This window comes from Hemitrygon akajei, chromosome 3 (assembly GCF_048418815.1).
Source record: "Hemitrygon akajei chromosome 3, sHemAka1.3, whole genome shotgun sequence".
In the NCBI taxonomy this organism is placed as follows: domain Eukaryota; kingdom Metazoa; phylum Chordata; class Chondrichthyes; order Myliobatiformes; family Dasyatidae; genus Hemitrygon; species Hemitrygon akajei.
The window spans coordinates 151004707-151024125 of NC_133126.1; the positions used below are offsets into that span (position 1 = coordinate 151004707).

Genomic DNA, 19419 nt, shown 5'->3' on the forward strand with positions numbered 1-19419 from the left:
CTGTATTTGCCTTCTTTACAACCAACTCAATGTGCAAGTTAACCTTAAGGGCACCCTGCACTAGGACTTCCAAGTCCCTTTGCACCTTCAAATCCTGAATTCTCATGCAATTAGTAAATAGTCTATACCTTTATGACAAAGCGCATGACCGCACACTTCCATATGCTGTATTCCATTTCCCACGTTTTTGCCCATCCTCCCAATCTGTCCAACTCCTTCCACAGACTCCCTGCTTCCTCAACACTACCTGTCCCTATCTTTGTATCACCTACAAATTTGGCTACAAAGCCATCAATTCTGTCATCCAGTCCATTTGCAGATGTGAAAATTAGCAGACCCAACAATGATCCCTGTGGAACACCACTAGTCACAGACAGCCAACCTGTAAAGGTCCTCTTTATTCCCACTGTTTACATTCTGCCAATCAGTTAATCATCTGTCCATTCCAGTACCTTTCCTTTAACACCACAGGCTCCCATCTTATTTAGCAGCCTCATATGGAGCACCTTGATGAGGCCTTCTGAAAATCCAAGTAAGCAACATCTATGGACTCTCACTACTAATTCTTCCACAATCTCTTCACCTATAACTTTCAGAACCCTAGTGTATAGTCCACCTAGTCCTGATGTCTCATCCACCTTCAGAGCTTTCAGCTTCCCAAGCACCTTCTCCTTAGTATTCCAGACCTTCCTGAATTTCTGGGATATTGCTGGTGTCTTCCACAGTGAAGACAGATGCAAAATACTTATTCAGTTCTACACACACAAAATGCTGGCAGAAATCAGCAGGTCAGGCAACATCTTTGGAAATGAATGAGCAGTCAATGTTTCGGGCCGAGATCCTTCTGATGCTGCCTGACCTGCTGAGTTCCTCCAGCTGCGTGTTGCCTAGGATTTCCGAGATCTGCAGACTTTCCCGTGGTACTTATTCAGTTCGGCCACTATTATTTTGTTCCCCACTTTTTCCTGTCTGGTGACATTTTCCACCAGTCCAATAAACACTCTTACCTCCCCTTTACTCTTTGTATCTCTGAAAAATCTGCTGCTTTCTTTTGTATTATTGGCTAGCTTACCTTCCTATTTCATCTTCTCTCCCACTATTGGTTTTATAGTTGCCCTCTGCTGATTTTGAAAAGCTTCTTAATCCTCTACTTTCACAATAGTTTTTGTAGTATTTTATGCCCTCTCTTTTGCATTTACGCTGTCTTTGATTTCCCCTGTCAGCCATGTTTGCCTCACTCTCCCTTCAGAATGCTGCTTCTTCCTTGTGATGGAATTATCCCACAGAATGTCTGAGCCACGTTCACACATTCTCTCCTTGGTTTCCCGTCAGGTACCTCATTTTCTCTCAAAGCTTAATTTACTCTTACAAGTTACACTTTGGGTACGTAAATGGCAGAAGTATCAGAAGGGGGTTTGATTGGCATGTGAGAGAGGAGATTGGCAAATGAGAGAAGAATGGTAGTGATAGTATTGTTCTCCTGGGATCTGCCTTAGACCCAGTAGGCTGAATGGCCCCTTCTTGTGTTCTAGGGAAGTAGGGAAGGAGTGACTGTGTTTTGGTGAAGCATTTACACTACTGGGGATCAATCACTTTCCTGTTCTTCAATGTGCGAAATACCAGGAAGGAGAACAGTGAGCAGTAATAACACCACAATGCAGGTTTGCATTGCAGTCATTGCAGCTTTAAATGCCTCAGTTCAGGAGCAAGAACATTGCAAGCATTTGCTTCTACTAAACTAAACCATAAAACTGGCTGCAAGCCTAGATTGTTGTAATTATGTAAATTAATTGGAAAGTAGTGGGAATAGGTCGAGATCCATTTCCATGTTTCAAAATCCCAATCATACCATAGATTAACAGGCATCACTATAATACTATTCAGCTCTTCTAGCAAAAATCTCAGGGTAATTCATAAACTCCTCAGCAATTCTTCTTTGGAATACAGGAAACCACATGCAACATCCTCAGCACCCTCTGCTCCAGTATAAAGGCTCGTTGCTGGCAGGTTTGAACTCTTGCCTCCTGGACAGAAATATCCTTTCAACTCCAACAACACAAAAGTCATGATCTACTTAGTAAAGTTGCTTGAATATTTCTGTCAGTCCAAAATTAGTTATTCCTACTAATTCAGTTATGGTTACCGTGTGGATAGTTAGGTCATTTTTGAGAATTCCAATTTTGACGGATATTAAAAATATAATTTTTTTAAAGATTGCTCTTTTCTCATTTATTTTTTTATGAAAATAGACTATTGCTTATCTTTATTGTGTTTGATATTTTCTTGAAAAATATATAGTGAAGAACTTCCGTAGTAAAAAATATAAAACTTTGCTTTTTGTTACTCTTTCTCTCTGCTATCTGTTCGTTACCTAATGTTTGCATCAAACATTTCTGGTCAGAAATGGTACAAAAGTAGGATAAGAATTTTTCAATGGTGCCAAACAACTTATCTGCTTTCTGGAGCTTGTTGTTAAACTTGTCCAGCAATCCAGTTTTAACTTCTATACTACCTATCTTTAAGTGTAAACGTGTATTTAAACCCTGAACACTGAAGCAACAGGAACTGGATTGAGCCTGGTTAAGACTGCATTGACTATGCTCAGAGATATAATAGAAAGAGTCGTTTTCATTGTGTCTGTCCTGCGCCAGTCAGTGGATTGAGCCCATCAGTCCTTGACCAATCACAGAGCTCTGGAGTTCTACACTGGTCGAACAGGCCCTTCGGGCCATTGATCCATGCTGACCAAGTTGCCTACCTGCCTAGTCCTGTTTTCCTGCATTTGGCCCATATTCCTTTCAACTTTTCATATCCATATAGTAGTCTAATTATCTTTGAAACATTGTAAATTTACCTGCCTCTACCACCTCCTCCAGAATCTTGTTCCATATACACACTGATCTCTGTGTGGTAAAACTTGCCCTTCAAGTCCTGCTTTAAACCTTTCCATTCTCACTTTAAAACTAAACCCCATAGTTTTAGACTATGATATCCTGGGGAAAAGACTGGGGCCATTCACCTCATATTTGCCCTCATGGTTTTTTGTACCTCTGTAAGATCTCCCCTAAGCACTCAAAGGAAAAGAAGTCCTATCCTATCAACTCCCTCCATTTAATTCAAGCCCTTAAATCCCAATAACATCCTTGTGAAACTTGTCTGCTCCTTTCCCAGATGAATGACATCCTTCCCATATCTAGGTAACCAGAACTGCAGAAACCAGTAACCAGAACCAGAACTCCTGAGTGTATTCTCTCCAACATCTTGATCAGCTAACATGGTGTCCCAGCTTTTGTACTCAATGCCCTGACAGATGAAGATGAATGCAAGCATGCCGATGACTTTATTTACCAACCTGTATGTTGTTATTTTCAGAGAACACTGCACTTCTGCTCTACAACTCTCCAGGGTCACACTCTTTGCTGACAAGCTCTAATCTGCTTTAACTTCCTAAAATGAAACAGTACATACTTGTCAGAGTTAAATTTCATGGCCCACATTCCCAGATGAATTCCATCTGCTGTATCTTGATCCATTTTCCCAGTTGTCATCTATGCAATTCTTCACTTCTGAAAACTTACACTACGCAGGGCTTCCCCCATCATTATCTTGCCAACAGGAATATCCAGGATAACCCATCTCCTTAAAAGGTGTAACCTATCACATCTTTAGGGGAGGAACATGGGGGTCAGGAAGATCCAAGTTCAGACAATTCTTCTGCTGTCCAAGAGTGATACTTGGGCTTGGGACCTAATGACCCGAAATAAGGAACTTGGGGATGACATGTCCAAAGTCTGAATAATTCAGAAGTGTTCAGTCAAAGATTATAAACTGCCTGTTCGCCAATAGTTATTTAGATTTAAATGATATTGACTGAACTAATTTTTTATTGATTCTGAATTCTCATTGTTTTTTAAAAAATGTGCATTTAGTAATAAAAGACATTAATTGAATTAAAAAGCAATTTATTCAGTAGCACTTATCAAAATAAACAATAATCATTCTATACAATTTAGGAAGTAAGATGTTGGTACCTTTTATTTAAAAATAACATAATTTTTACTCAAAAATATTTTTATAGACAAAATAACCTTTTTTAAGCAGAAGGTAATTTCTGGTCTCTATTGATTTTGTAATGTACTTTCCCAATATTGTTCTTGAATTTACGCCAGAGAGTAAAACAATTCCAGATGAATCAGTGAAGGGTTATTATTGGATTACATCAATATTATCTCTAGGGTGCTTTATCAGCCAGTTCCTTAATATCAAATACCAGCAGGATTCCCAGTGCAGGAAAGAGAAATTCTAATTCTGAATAACCAAACAATTGCATTTTTTCATGGCATACGTACATAGGCATGCATAAAATTTTGAACAATCCATTATACAAAAATAATTTAAATCATCAACATGTTATATTTTTATACAAGTTGCTTTCAGAGATAACTAACAGAGAAAAATGTATACCAGTCGTCTACACTGAATCCCTAGAGCTCCTCAGATAGGATCAGATATTTTGATGGAAGATATAACAAGCCCAAAATATCAGCGTTAATCAGATATTCAAGGTGATTTTTAGAAAATGCATTCACCTGCAAACAGGAGAACAAATAAATAGTTCAAGCAGCATTTATAGTTTTTTATGTGCCAAAAACTGGAACAGCAGACTGAGTGGCACCATCAGATCAATGGAGCACACTGGAGTGAAAGCAGAACGATTCATACAGAAAGATATTACTAAATAGAAGCATTAGAACCAATGCGGATAATTTTTTGAAATCTCTTCGCCAAAAGTTAGCCAATAAGCTGACAACACCATCCAGTGTCTTCTGCACAAAACTTAGATTTGGTTGGGCTGCCAAAGAACGACATACTGGTTCAAGGTGGCTCCAACCACAGATCAGTGAGTCATAGAAAACTACAGCACAGAAACAGGCCCTTTGGCCCATCCAGTCCTTGCCTAACCAATTAAGCTGCCTAGTTCCATCAAGCTGTACCAGGAACATTGCCCTCCATACCCCTCCCATCCATGTACCTATCAAAAATTCTCTTGACCACTGAAATTGAAATTACTTACACCACTTGCACTGGCAGCTCTTTCAAACCTCTCACCACTCTCTGAAGAACTTTCCCCTTATATTCCCCTTAAACATTTCACCTTTCAACCTTAATCCATGACCCCTGATTGTAATTTCACCCAAGCTTAGTTGAAAAAGCCTGCTTGCATTTACCCTATCTATACCCCTCATAATTTTGTATACCTCTATCAACTCTCTGCTGAATCTAAAACGTTCTAGAGAATAAAGTCCTAAACTATTCAATCTTTCCTTATCACTCAGATTATCCAATCCCAACGACATCCTTGTAAATTTTCTTTGTCCTCTTTCAATCATATTTATCTCTTTCCTGTAGGTAGGTGACCAAAACTGCACATAATACTCCAAATTAGTCCTCATCAATATTTCATATAATGTCAACATAACCTCCCAACTCCTCTTCTCAGTGCTATAATCTTTGAAAGCCAATGTGCCAAGAGCTTTCTAAACAACCCTATCAATGTGTGACGCCACTTTCAATGAATTATGAACCTGTATTCCCACATCTCTTTGTTCTACCACACTCCTCAGTGCCCTACCTGCTCACTGTGTAAGACCTACCCTGGCTGGTACTCCCAAAGTGCAACACCTTACACTTGTCTGCATTAAATTCCATCTCAAACAAGAGAAAATCTGCTGACACTGGAAATCCAAGCAACACATACAAAATGCTGGAGGAACTCAGCAGGCCAGAGAGCATCTATGGAAAAGAGTACAGTCAACGTTTTGAGCCGAGACCCTTCATCAAGACTCCAGCTGGTCCAGATCCCGCTGCAAGGTTTAATGGTCTTCCTCGCTACCTACTACGTCCACTATCTCGGTGTCATCTGCAAATTTGCTGAACCAGTTAACCAGAACATTAATGTAGATGACAAACAACAGTGAACCCAGCACCAGTCCCTGCTGCACTCCACTAGTCACAGTCAGAGAAGCAACCATTTACTGCCACTCTGTCTCCTCTCACAAAGCCAAAGTCTAATCCAAGTTTCTACCTCATCCTGAATGCCAAGTGACTGAGCCTTCTTAACCAGCCTCTTATGCGGGACCTTGTTAAATTTCTTGCTAAAGTCCATGTAGACAACATTCACTTCATCAACTTTCCTGGTGACATCCTCGAAAAACTCCACAAGGTTGGTTAGACATGACCTTCCATGCACAAAGCCAAGGTGACTATCCCTAATCAATCCCTGTCTTTCCAGATACTCATACTGTATAGCTGGTCTCTCAGTGTACCTTCCAATAACTTTCCCACTACTGATGTCAAGCTCACCAACCTATTATTTCCTGGTTTATTCTTAGATCCTTTCTTAATCAGTGGAACAGCATGAGCCATGCTCCAAACCACTGGTACCTCACTTGTCACTAAGAGTGTTTAAATATCTCTGCTACGGCCCCTGCAATTTCTGCAATTGCCTCTCACAGGGTCCGGGGGAACACATTGTCAGGTCCTGGGGATTTGTCCACTCTGATTTGCCTCAAGACAATAAATACCTCCTCTTCTGGAATCTTTTTAGGATCCATGACCTCGTTGATACTTTGCCTCATTTCTATAGGTTCTGTGTCCATCTCCTGAGTAAATACAGATGCAAAAAATCCACAAGATGTCCCCATCACTTTTGGATCCATGCATAGGTTGCCATTCTGTTCTTCCAGAGGACCAATTTTGAGAGAGACAGATCATAGAACACTACAGCACATACAGGCCCTTCAGACCACAATGTTTAGCCTACAACTTAACCTGCTCCACGATCAATTTAACCTTTTCCTCACACATTTTTTTAAATTTCATCCAAGTGCGTATCCAAGATTCTATTAAATATCCCTAATGTACATGATTTTACACAGTGTATTCTAGTGCTTGCCAACCTTTTTTAAGCCCAAGATCCCCTACCTCGGCCTCAGTGAAAGGCAAGACCTACCTACTAAATCATTTAGAGAAAAATCTGCTCAGATTGTACTTCCAACTCGAGGCCTTTTACTTGGGCTAATTGTATCTGAATTACACAAAATGCTTTTGTCAAACTTTAAAATTAATTCAACCAAGAAAACACTGTAACTAGCATATCAAACAGACCATAGCTGTCTTTCTTTAAGAATATTGCAATATTTCATACCTTTAATTCTAAGTTTCATTATTTAATTTTATTTCAACATGAAAAATAAATGAATAAAATTGACTGTTGCACTCAGTGTGATGACTGGGGCTGAATACTTTCTGCTAGTCCCCTAAAATGTGGCTCATAACTACAGACAGCCAGTCTGAGACAGTCTGTGAGCTGTCTGTCAGTAAGACAGCTCCTGTACTTAGATTTAATAATTTTCATCTGTGAAAATGCAATTTCACACAGATAAGTTGACCCAAAGTAGGCACTGACTTTCAGTGCACACGTGGTGAGATGAGGAAACTTCTCCCTGCTGACAAGCCCCCAAAAGTCACCGTCCCTTGATCTTGCTTTAAGCTCAATGTCATTTTGCAAATCAATTATTTCCATTTCAATATCACTTGGCACACCAAATACTTGCTGGAATTTGGCTGCTATCTGTTCTATATTGATCGGCAGAAATGGGTTTGAAATAAATGCGGCAATATTTTTCATAACGTTTAATTCCCCAAAATGCTAGATCAAACTCTATTGCCAGTTTGTCTAGGTAAGCACAGTACTGCTCAGGGTAAAAAGCATTTTTTTCCTTGATGGCCTGTAACACTTTCTCCAAGTTGGGAAAGTGTGTCAGCCTCCCATTCTTTAAATTTGAAATCCAAACACCGAGCTTGGCCTTAAACGCATTTACCGCGCTTATCATGCGGGGCAGGTGTTGGTCTTTTCCCATGAGCTTGTTGTTAAGTGCTTTTAATTTAGCCGTTAGGTCTGTCAGAAACCCTAAATCCAGTAGCCACGCATCATCTGTCAGTTCCCCGTGCTCCTCGTTTCTTGTCGACAGAAAAGTCTTTATCTCGGGCAGCAAGTCAACAAATCGTTGCAGCACTTTGCCGCGACTCAACCAACCACTGAACAGAGGGGCTGTACACACATGCGCACCGGGCAGAAAGAACGGAAGTAAAACCCCGCAACCCCGGAAACAATCTCTCTTTACAAACAGCTTTCTGTAGCGAGAGTATTGCTATATTACCATTATCCGAGTTAGTATTACTTATTTTTATAATGCTCAGATTACAACAGTATTTGTGTATTTATTTTTCTTTTTTTGTTCGGGATCTACTAGGAAAGTCTCAAAGATCGACCGGTCAATCACAATGGACTGGTTGGCAACCACTAGTGTATTCCATGCACTTACCACTCTCTGTGTAAAAGTCCTCATATTAGCCATTGCCACCTTCAGAAAAGGACACTAGCTGTCCAGTCTATCATTACCTCATCATCTTATCTCTCTATAATATCTCCTCTTAACCTATTCACATAGGACATGATTTCTAATCCAGGCAGCATCATGTTGAATCGCCTTTGTATACTTTCTAAAGCTTCCACATCATTCTTATAATGAGGTGACCAAAACCGAACACGATATGCTAAGTGTGGTCTAACCAGTGTTTTACAGACCTGCAACATTACTTTGATCCTCCAGTTAATGAAGGCCAATACATCATACACATTCTGACTCATGCTATGAACTTGTGTGGCAACTTTGAGGGATCTATGGAGTTCAACCCCAAGATCCCTCTGTTCCTCCACACTGCTAAGAATCCTGCCATTAACTTTACACTCTGCCATCAAGTTAAATCTTTCAAAGCCTTTCACTTCACATTTATTCAAATTTGATTCCATCTGCCACTTCTCAGCCCACCTCTGCATCCTTTCAGTGTTCCGTTGTAACACTGAATGACAACAGTCCCAGAACAGATCCCTGTGGAACAACAAAAATTAAAGACCACCAGGCAGAATACACCCCAGCTACTTCCACCTTCTGCTTTTGTAGGCAAATTAATCCTGAATTCTCGCAGCCAGGTTTCCCTGGATCATATGCCTCCAGACTTTCTGAGAGAGCGGACCATAGAGAGCCTTCATAAATGTCATACTAAAATCCATATACACCGCATCACTTTGCTTTGTCACTTCCTTGAAAAAGTCAAGCAGACTCACGAGGCATGCTCCTCACAGAGCCATGCTGACTATCTCTAATCAGACTATGCTTCTCTAAGTGTACTCATAAATCCTGTCTCTAAGAATCCTCTGCAATAGTTTTCCCACCCACTGATGTAAGACTCACTGGTCTATAATTCCCAGGATTATCCCTATTGTTTTCGTGAACAAAGGAATAACTTTTGCCACCCTCCAATTTTATGGAATACTACTATAGTCAGTGAGGACATAAAGATTATTGCAACCACACAGCAATCTCTTTCCTTACTTCCCATAGTAACCTGGGATATTCCCAGTCCGACCCAATGGACTTACCTAACCTAATATTTCTCAGAACTTCCAACACCTCCTTTCTCTACAATGACATGTTTCAGAACATTAGCCTGTTCTATGCTGACGTCTCACATTCATCAAGGTCCCTCTTATGGTGAATACTGAAGCAAAGTATTCATTAAGGACCTCCTCCAGCAAAGTTTCCTCCTTTATCCCTGATCAGACTTACCCTCACTCTAGTCATCTTGTATTTCACATAAACTAGTAGAATGGTTAGGGGTTTTCCCTAATTCTACTTGCCAATGTCTTCTCTTGTTTATTATTCTCCTTCCTGACTATGTAATAATTCTCAAAAGCCCTGTTTGATCCTTGCTTCTTAAACCTTAATTATGCTTCCTTCTTTCTCTGGACTACCATGGTTCACATATCACTTGTCAACCATGGTTCCTTCACCCTACCATCCTTTCTCTGCTTCTGTGGGGCAAAGCTAAGCAGAACGCCCAGCAAGTGCTCCCTAAACAGCCTCCGCATTTCCATTGTATCTTTCCCTGAGAACATCTGTTCCTGCCTATAGCTTCATAATTATCTCCCCCTCCAATTAAATACTTTATCGTATTGTCTGCTCCTATCCTTCTCCAAGGTTATACTAAAGGTCAAATGGTTGTAGTCATTGTTCCCAAGATGCTCGCCCATTGAGAGATGTCACATGATGAGATTTATTCTCTAGTACTAGATCCAGTATGGTCTCTCCTCCAGTCGGCTTGCCTGCTTATCGTGTCAGGAATGCACACCTTACAAATTCTGCTGCATCGAAAACTTTTGCACCAAAAAGGTGCCAATAAGTATTAGAGAAGTGAAAGTTATCCATGACAACAACAGCTATTTTTGTAATTTTCCAAACTCTGCCTGCTGATCTGGTCCTCAATGACCCTGTTGCCATGGGGAGGAGGGGGTGTTTAATAAAGTACTCCCAGTAGAGTAATTACTCACTTCCTGTTTCTAGCTGTCACCCACACTGACTCAGTAGACAATTCCTCCACAACATCCTCCCTTGTGCAACTGTGATACTATCCCTGATCAGCAATGCCACTCCCCCACCTCTTACCTTCCCACCCCCCACTGTTCCTTTAGAGACATCTAAACTCCAGAACATCCAGCAGCCATTCTCACCCTTGTGACAGCCAAGTCGCTGTCATGGTCACAACATTGTAATTACAAGTACTGATCCAAGCTCTTAAGTTCATCACCCTTGTTCCTTATACTTCTTATATTAAAGTAAGCTCATTTCAACCCATCCAATTGACTGCATCTAGCACTGTCTCCTCATACTATGGCTGCTGTAAGCCTAACCTATTGAAAACTTGCTCCTTTCAATACTTCCCACTCTTGCACAGATCTGGCTTTCGCTCATGATCCTCCAAAGTGAAACTCACAAGCAGATGTGTGGCAGTCTGGATACATGCTGGAGAACGAACCTGCAAACAGCCCATTAAACTCTCGCGTTGTGCCTATTGGTGAATGACTACCAACAATAATGTCATGAGATGCCACAATTGAATTGTAATCACTTTAACCAAATGGGCAATCTTATGAATGCCATTCTTACAGCAGTTGCCCTGATTTGGTCGATACATGTTTGGGAGTGTCTGATGTCAGGCCCTATGACACCCATAGGAACTTATCCATCCCTTTGCCTTTTGCATGAAAAACAAACAGTGACCATGTTGCCTATGCATAACCTGTTTATCTTGGTACACAGTTAATTACTGTTACTCGGGTTCAAATTAATTGCAGATCAGCAGGGCCTCCCAGTATTAAAAGGTTATCATCTTTATTAAGTGCAAATAAGATTATTTCCCAAGATTGTAGGTCCAATTTAAATACAACAGAGAAACAGAACTTGTGCCATGATGCCTTTGCCATCCCTGTTTTAGCATATCTGATGGTCAGCAGTCATGTGAACAAGAACTCTAGAAACAACTAGAGTTATATCAAATATCAATATATTCAGATTATTCAAAACTATTCTGCTCACTCACTGCGGCACCATGAATGGACCATGCGGGATCCAGGTCTCCATTCCACAGCCTATATGTGGGACAAAGCCATCCATGAATTACTGGGTCTCAAGTGATGGAAACACAGGAGATGCTGCGGGACCTCAGCAGATCAGGCAACATCTATGAAAGGAACTGAACAGTTAACATTTCAGGCCAAGTCTCTTTATCAGAACTGGAAAGGAAGTGGGCAGAAACCAGAATTAACTGCTAATTTCCCTATTTAGATGCTGTCTGATCTGCTAAGTTCCTCCGGTATTTTGTACGCATTGCTCTGGTGATGGAGCCCAAGTTCATTGCTCTCAATGGCAATTTTCTGTTCAAATATAATTTAGCATAGAATAACAAGTCTCACACTCATGACATACCCTCTCATTACCAGCATCAGAGGAGAGATATACGGGCATGAAGACACACACTCAACATTTCAGAAGAAGCTTCCCCCACCATCAGATTTCTGAATCGCTAATGAGCCCATGAACACTGCCTCAGTACTTTTGCTCCCATTTTGCCTATTTATTTATCATACATACACACACACACATATATATATATCTTAGAACTTATATTATATTTTATGTTTTACACTGTACTGCTGTCGCTAAATAACAAATTTCATGATGCATGTCAGTGATAATAAATCTGATTCTGATTTTGCATGTAGGCGAGTAATCCTATTCCAAAAAAAACCACATCAGTACATTCCAGAACATTGGCATCCAGTGTTGAATGCGGCATCTTTTTGTAGCAGTGTCTGATGCACCACATGACTGGAGAAAAATTAAATACATCCATATTTTACTATGCTGTGCTTAAGTGCTTCTTTGCAAATTTATTATAATACGTATTATTGCAGAATATAATGGCACACAACCAGAGCTCTACAATCTGAATCAAAGTCTCTGATAAAATGTCATTAACTTAACACATATATTTGCTTCTAAACACAAGAAGTCCAGAGCAACACACACACAAAATGCTGGAGGAACTCAGCAAGTCAGGCAGCATCTATGGAATAAAATATAGTCAACTTTTCGGACTGAAATCCTTCCTCAGGATAGAAACTTCTTTTCTATCTGATGTTGTCTGACCTGCTGAGTTTTTCTGATCTTTTCCACTTTAATTTCTCATTTCCAGCAGCTGCATTTATAATTATTTTACGTTTTGTTACAGACTCCAGAAACATAAATCAGAAAAGGCAAATGCACTGAATCTAGGTGGCAATCCAGTGCTTTTCTGAGGAATTTTGCGTTCCCTTCTGATGTTCCTGCAGGTGGACGCAAAAAGTTCTAGTCTAATTCAAGAAGAGCTAAGTTCTTCTCCATGGTGTCTGATTAATATTTGTCCCTCAACCATCACTAAATGAAGTTATCTAGTAAATTCACATTGATGTTGATCAATATGATAATTGATGAACAGATCATATACAACTGATATCAAAACCAGTGGCCGTGTTGCTGTATTTCATCAGTCACCATTTATTAAAAGAAATCATTGTCCATTAAGCTTTTTGAGATGATCTGGGATCATGAAGGTTGTTATATGAATGGGTTACTGAAAAGTACAAGAATAAACATCCAAAACTGGTACAATATCTTTCTAGAAAGAAAAAGAAACATTTTAACGTCTAATATTATTTGAATAGGATTTGGACAGTCTGCAGATGCATCTTGCGGAAGTGAGATTTTTTGATCTGTTCGGCTATAGTGAGGACGTAGGAATGTGGCAGTGCTTCATGTGTAATAATCCTGACAAAGCAACAGGTAAGAACATCTCTCTTGTACAGAAGCGAATGTAGACTTATCCAGCACAGTGTGTGCTTTCAGAGCAGAGAGTATTAGAAATTGATCATTTGGTTACTCAATCGTACTGTTAGATCAATGTCACCTTCCTAATCTGACCCCATACGCCTCAATTCTCTTCAGAACGAAATATTCAAAATGCTGCTTACAATGTGCACAATTTTATAGAGAGTATCACATTGGTTGCTTTAATTAATGAAAGTCCAGTAGTGATAGATCACCAGAACCATAGAGAGTAGTCAGATTATAACATCTTGAAGCATGCACTGTGGTTAGGATGTAGCTCTACTTTATCAGAGCTCAATACTCAAGCTTTAACATTGCACATCTGATTAACCATCAAGCTTTAAAATAGATCAAACAAGGCAATAGGCTGCTGCTGGTTGATGAAGAGTTGTGCCAATATCGAGAATATACCACAAATGTTTGGTACTTTCTTTTGTTATTTCAAGTTGCAGGAGATGACAGAAATGGTGGGGAATGGGGTCAATGACTTTTGCTGTTTTGAAAGATTCTGTACAAAGCAGTTAAGGTCATACAGAATTAAACATGCAGAAAGTAAACAAGAATATCAGACAGGGATCTTCTCTGATGGGGTCATTTCATGGTGTTTGCAGACCAATACAAGTAACAGTACCTTCATCATCACAAAATCTTCTTGTGTTATCTTGCCAGGATGCACTGCTTGCTTACCTGAATGGAGAAAGGGATAAATGGCTGAGTTTTAGTTTGTGCAAGAAAAAAAACAGAAGCTGCATATTTACACAATACAGCTTGTAATCCAAAAGAAAATGTGGGATAAATGGAATGCGTGCTCTGGTAAAGGGGGTTTTGTAATAAAATAGTCATATTCAATGGTTTAAGTTTTACCACTAGCTGAGTCCTTAGAAAAGAATCATCCACCACTACTAAACATGCCTGTTCTCTTTCTGCTTAGCCCCAGTGTATTTTATCTTAACGGCCTCACCCAAATGACACACTATCCAGATCCGTGCTTTGATTCCTCATATTGACTTTAGACAGCTTCTTCCATTCTTTGTATTCATGGATCTTAAGGACCTCCTGGCTCTCTGCAAATGTAGGACGTCTTTCCTGTTTCACAGTAGCTGCACCTCTGCAATAATAGAACAGTGTGAGACTTAGTCCCTCTCTCAATCTTCAGTTTTCCAGGTTAACTTCACATCTGTCAGCACATGCTGTGAACTGTAGTCCAGGTTTAAGTTTTAACTGATGCTCAGTAACAATATAGTTCATCAGCTAGCGATTGTCCAAGTATTAAACACCATTGTTGGTGCAGACTGGATACTAAACTTATTGAAACGAGGAAACAACGGGAGGTTGGTGTGCTGTCTGCATTCAAATCAGTGGATGCTAGCTGATCACTCTCCCCTTTCATTTTTATGGTTTCATCAAGTTTAGTCCCTCATAGTTATGTTGCTTTACAATGTATGTTTTATATGGATTTTCAGAAAGGCTTTGACAAGTTTACTTACAGGTAGCTATTTGACAAGATGAAGGTCTTGGGTATTGAGAGCAAGGAAGAAAATTGAATTATGGCAATAATTTAGGAAACAGAATATAATTTACAGTGATTGAAAGCAAGTGACCTTACAAAACAAAATTCTATTCACCATGAACCCCTCAAACTAGAGCTTAAGACCACAATTGTAATAAGTCTAATTAAATTAAATAAGGCACTGGTAAGACCTCACTTGGAATACTGCGTGCAGTTTTGGGCACCTTATTTAAGAAAGGATGTGCTGACATTGGAGAGGGTTCAGAGAAGATTCACTAGAATGATTCTGGGAATGAGGGGGTTAACATATGAGGAACGTTTGACTGCTCTTGGACTGTACTCCTTGGAGTTTAGAAGAATGAGGGGAGACCTCATAGAAACATTTCAAATGTTGAAAGGCATGGACAGAGTGGATGTGGCAAAGTTGTTTCCCATGGTGGGGGAGTCTAGTACGAGAGGACATGACTTGAGGATTGCAGGGTGCCCGTTCAGAACAGAGATGCGAAAAAAAAAATTTAGCCAGAGGGTGGTGAATCTATGGAATTTGTTGCCACGGGTGGCAGTGGAGGCCGGGTCATTGGGTGTATTTAAGGCAGAGATTGATAGGTATCTGAGTAGTCAGGGCATCAAAGGTTATGGTGAGAAGGCGAGGGAATGGGACTAAAGGGGAGATTGGATCAGCTCATGATGAAATGGCGGAGCAGACTCGATGGGCCAAATGGCCGACTTCTGCTCCTTTGTCTTATGGTCTAAATTCAGATTTTAAAATGTATTTTGTGTTATACTTCAATCAAATTAGGATAGCATATTCAAAAGGTTAAGAATCATTACAGAGAAACATTATATTATACAGTAACATGTATTATGAAATTCCTGTCAATGTCTCCATTAAAATAACAGCAAGAGTTTTAATGGCATCAATTCAGTGTTATTGTTTGCTGATGTACACTCAGTAGCCACTTTATTAGGTATCTCCTGCATCTAGTAAAATGACTGCTCAGTGTATGTTCATGGTCTTCTGCCATCCGCTTCAAAGTTCAACATGTTGTGCATTCAAAGATTTCTTCTGCACATGACTGTTGCAACATGTGGTTATTTGAGTTACTGTTGCCTCCCTGTCAGCTGGAACCAGTCTGGCCATTCTCCTCTGACCTCTCTCATTATCAAGGCCACTTCAACAAAAACTGGGACTTACTGGATGTTTATTGTTTGTTTTTTATTGTGAGGATGGGTTTGCACCATTCTCTGTAAACTCTAGAGTCTTGTGCATGAAAACCCCGGAAGATCAGCACTTTCAGAAATATTCCCTGACTAAGACCAACAATCATTCCATGGTCAAAGTCACTTAGATCACATTTCTTCCCCATTCTGACGTTTGGTCTGAACAACAACCATGTCTGCGTGCTTTTATGCATTGAGTTCCTGCCATATGATTGGCTAATTATCAAGTATACCTAATAAAGTGACCACTGTGTGTATTTTAATAAAAACTGTGATTAAAGTTGCAATAGCATAAAGTACAATGATTTTGGTTATTAGATACTCAGTGTTGGAAATGTATAAAGATATGTAGCTAGTTATTGGACAAAAGCATAGACGTTTAGCTTGAAATTAAATGAGGAAATTTTCTTTGATTTGGTGCGTTAATTTCTATTACTCTTCAGTGCTGGAGATTTATTATGATCTAAGCAGGAATATCAGTCTCAAACAAAAAAAATGCACCCTCTGCACACCAGATTGTTCCCATGGTATACATTATGGCCCAATTCATCCCAGCTTAAGAATAAACAAGTAGGTCTGCGCAATGAGTTAGTAACCAGAGCTCAACTAAAGAACAAAGGAAAACTGAGATTTTATGCAGACGTTTGTTCATCTGGCATGACTCATCAAAACAAGATTCCAAAATAACCTTTAAAAAGAAAGAGGATAAATACTTGAAAGAAAAAATTGGCAGTGGGTTAGAAGGGGGAATGGGACTGAAGGCATCACATGTTAAATAGTTGGCCCAGACTGGTAGAGCTGAAATTCCCCTTCTGTTTGGAATTTATGGTCCTGCAAGTTAAATGAACGATTCATATTTCAGCAACTGAGAAAATTAGAAATTGGTTTAATATTGCCACATGTACAGAGATGCAGTGTAAAACTTAAGAGTAGATGCTAAACTGTGATGGATATTCAGTTTCCAAGACCCAAGAGGATTTTTTTACCAACCTCAACTTTCTCACTTAGTAGAATGTCTTTCTGAAGGATCAAAAGTGTTTGTGACAAAATTAAATTCCTAATAAATATTCCTTGCTCAGCTTCTTTTCATAAACAATTTGCAAGCAGCAATCAGTTTGAAGTTAAAAGCACAGCTTTGCAAACAGCATTGTTATGGAACACTGCCTGCTGGCACATGGTGTGGGTATGGGGGTTGGGGGTTGTCTGGCTGTTAAGTGATGTGGTTTGGAAAGCAAAGTGACTATGAGGCTTTTTGTCTGCATTAGCTATAAGCAAAACAAACATGTTCACAGATATGATCAATCAATAGTTGTGACATTTGTGTACTAAAAGTCAGCCCTCACAGCATTAAACTTAGCTCTTGGGATCACTGTCTCCAGAAACTTTTAGACCATCTACGTGAATTACTTTGTCCCAACAAAGATATCTGAGAAACATCACATGCAAATAATGTCAACTATAAAATAGAAATACAGGGTGACAGAAAGAAGAAATAGAATTCATTCCTCAGCAGAAATCCACTGTGAGTGTAAAATGTGTGTTCAGAACTATTTGTCTGAATTTAAAAGTGTATCATTAAAAATAAAAAGTGTTTAAACTACTTTGTGTGCTGGGACTCACCACTTAAGCAGTGGATATTGGCAGCTAGACCACAGCGGAGACTAAACGCGAAGGAAGCTAATCGTTGAAGAGTAGGTGGATACATTATACCTCCCTATAGTGAGGATCCGGTAGTTACCAATAGAGCTTAAAATCTTCTTCTGAGTTCAGGGCCTTGTGGACAACGAACCCAATACCATCACAAAACCTACTGAAGTGCATTGAAATGAGAGTCTCACGCATTTTAACCAGAATATTGATGTACTTGCATTTGAACTTTGAATAGCAGTTTACTGAAAAGTATTTGAAGCATATTTGCAGAAATAACATGCCAGAATTTAATCTATTTTCCTAAGATGGAGTATGTTCATATTGTATTATAATTGTCATCAAGTATTGTTATAGGAAATAAGATAACATCAAGTTTGACAGTGTTTTGCTTAAAGAAAACTAGCTATTCCAATTTTAATATAAATCCAAAGTCATTAGCAGAATTAGTGCTGCTTTCATTTGAACAATAACTCCTAAAAGCTATTGTCAGTTATTACCTGAAACACTTCACTGTAGAACAATCCTGCTTCCGAATCTCTCATTACATTTTGTTTTAGTATCTTCCACTGCAAACAAGTTCTGCTTTAAAAGGTAAACAATGACAATCTCAATGCATTCCTCTGGCCAAGGATTTCAAAGTCGTCAGTGCAAGCAGATCCCAGTTTCAGATTGCTCGCTGTAATTCAGCTGTTAAACAGAGTTAACCCAAATAAATCGCCCAGAGTGTGTGAAACAATAATACTACCCTTCATAAAAATAATTCTCCTTGACAAACACTTACAAAAAGCTAGAGGAACTCGGCATCAATGGAAATGAATAAATAGTTAGCGTTTCATCAGGACTGGAAAGGACGGGGGAAGAAGCCAGAATAAGGAGGTGTAGGGAGGGGAAGGAGTACAAGCTGATAGGTGAAGCTAGGTGGGTCTTTGAGGGGGGGGGATAAAGTAAGAAGCTGGGAGGTGATAGCTGGAAAAGGCAAAGGGCTGAATGAAAGGAGAGTGGACGGTGGGGGAAGGGGAGGAGATAGGTAGGTGAGGAGAAGAGGAGGTAAGAGGGGAGCCAGAGTAGGGAATGGACGGGGAAGAAAGTACCAGAAGTTAGAGAAATTGATGTTCATGCCTCATGCCGGAGGCTACCCATATAGAGAGTGACGTGTTGTTCCTGAGAGTGGCCTCATCGTGACAGTAGGAGAGGATGTGACCAACATGTCAGAATAGGAATTGGGACTGGAATCAAAATGCTTGGGTACCAGAAAATCCTGCTTGTTGTGGGTGGAGCAAAGGTACTCCTTCCCCTCCCCCAACTTCGTCTTCTGGCTTCTTCTCCCTTCCTTCCCAGTCCTGATGAAGGGTCTCAGCCTGAAACGTCGACTGTTCATTTAGCTCCATAGATGCTGCCTGACCTGCTGCGTTCCTCCAGCATTTTGCATGTTACTTGATTTCCAGTTGCTACCCAGATTTGATTTGTTCGGTTTTTTCTGTGAACAGGACACACTTGGGCAGTTTTCCATTGTCAAATAGCTATCAGTGCAGTAATTATATTAGCACAGCTTTGCTAAAGGCTTGGCTTGTTCTGGACTATAAATATGCAGTACTATAGCTATGATAAAATCTGGGCCTATAGACTTTGTTGCATACAGTTATGAGAAAAGGTATTAGTAATTTAAAATGGAGGCAAGTAGAAATTTCGTGCTATTGTCTTGTGATCTTT

The 19419-nt window shown here is 39.8% G+C and overlaps 1 protein-coding gene across 5 annotated transcripts in view; it reads left to right on the top strand.

Moving 5' to 3' along the window:
* Positions 1-19419, top strand: part of veph1 (ventricular zone expressed PH domain-containing 1) — a 227317-nt gene that overhangs the window by 184031 nt on the left and 23867 nt on the right. For all 5 annotated transcript variants that reach the window (XM_073041043.1, XM_073041046.1, XM_073041044.1 and 2 more), the window contains one exon: positions 13166-13283. In XM_073041043.1, coding sequence (XP_072897144.1) covers positions 13166-13283 — 118 coding nt within the window. The remainder of the gene's footprint in view (positions 1-13165; positions 13284-19419) is intronic.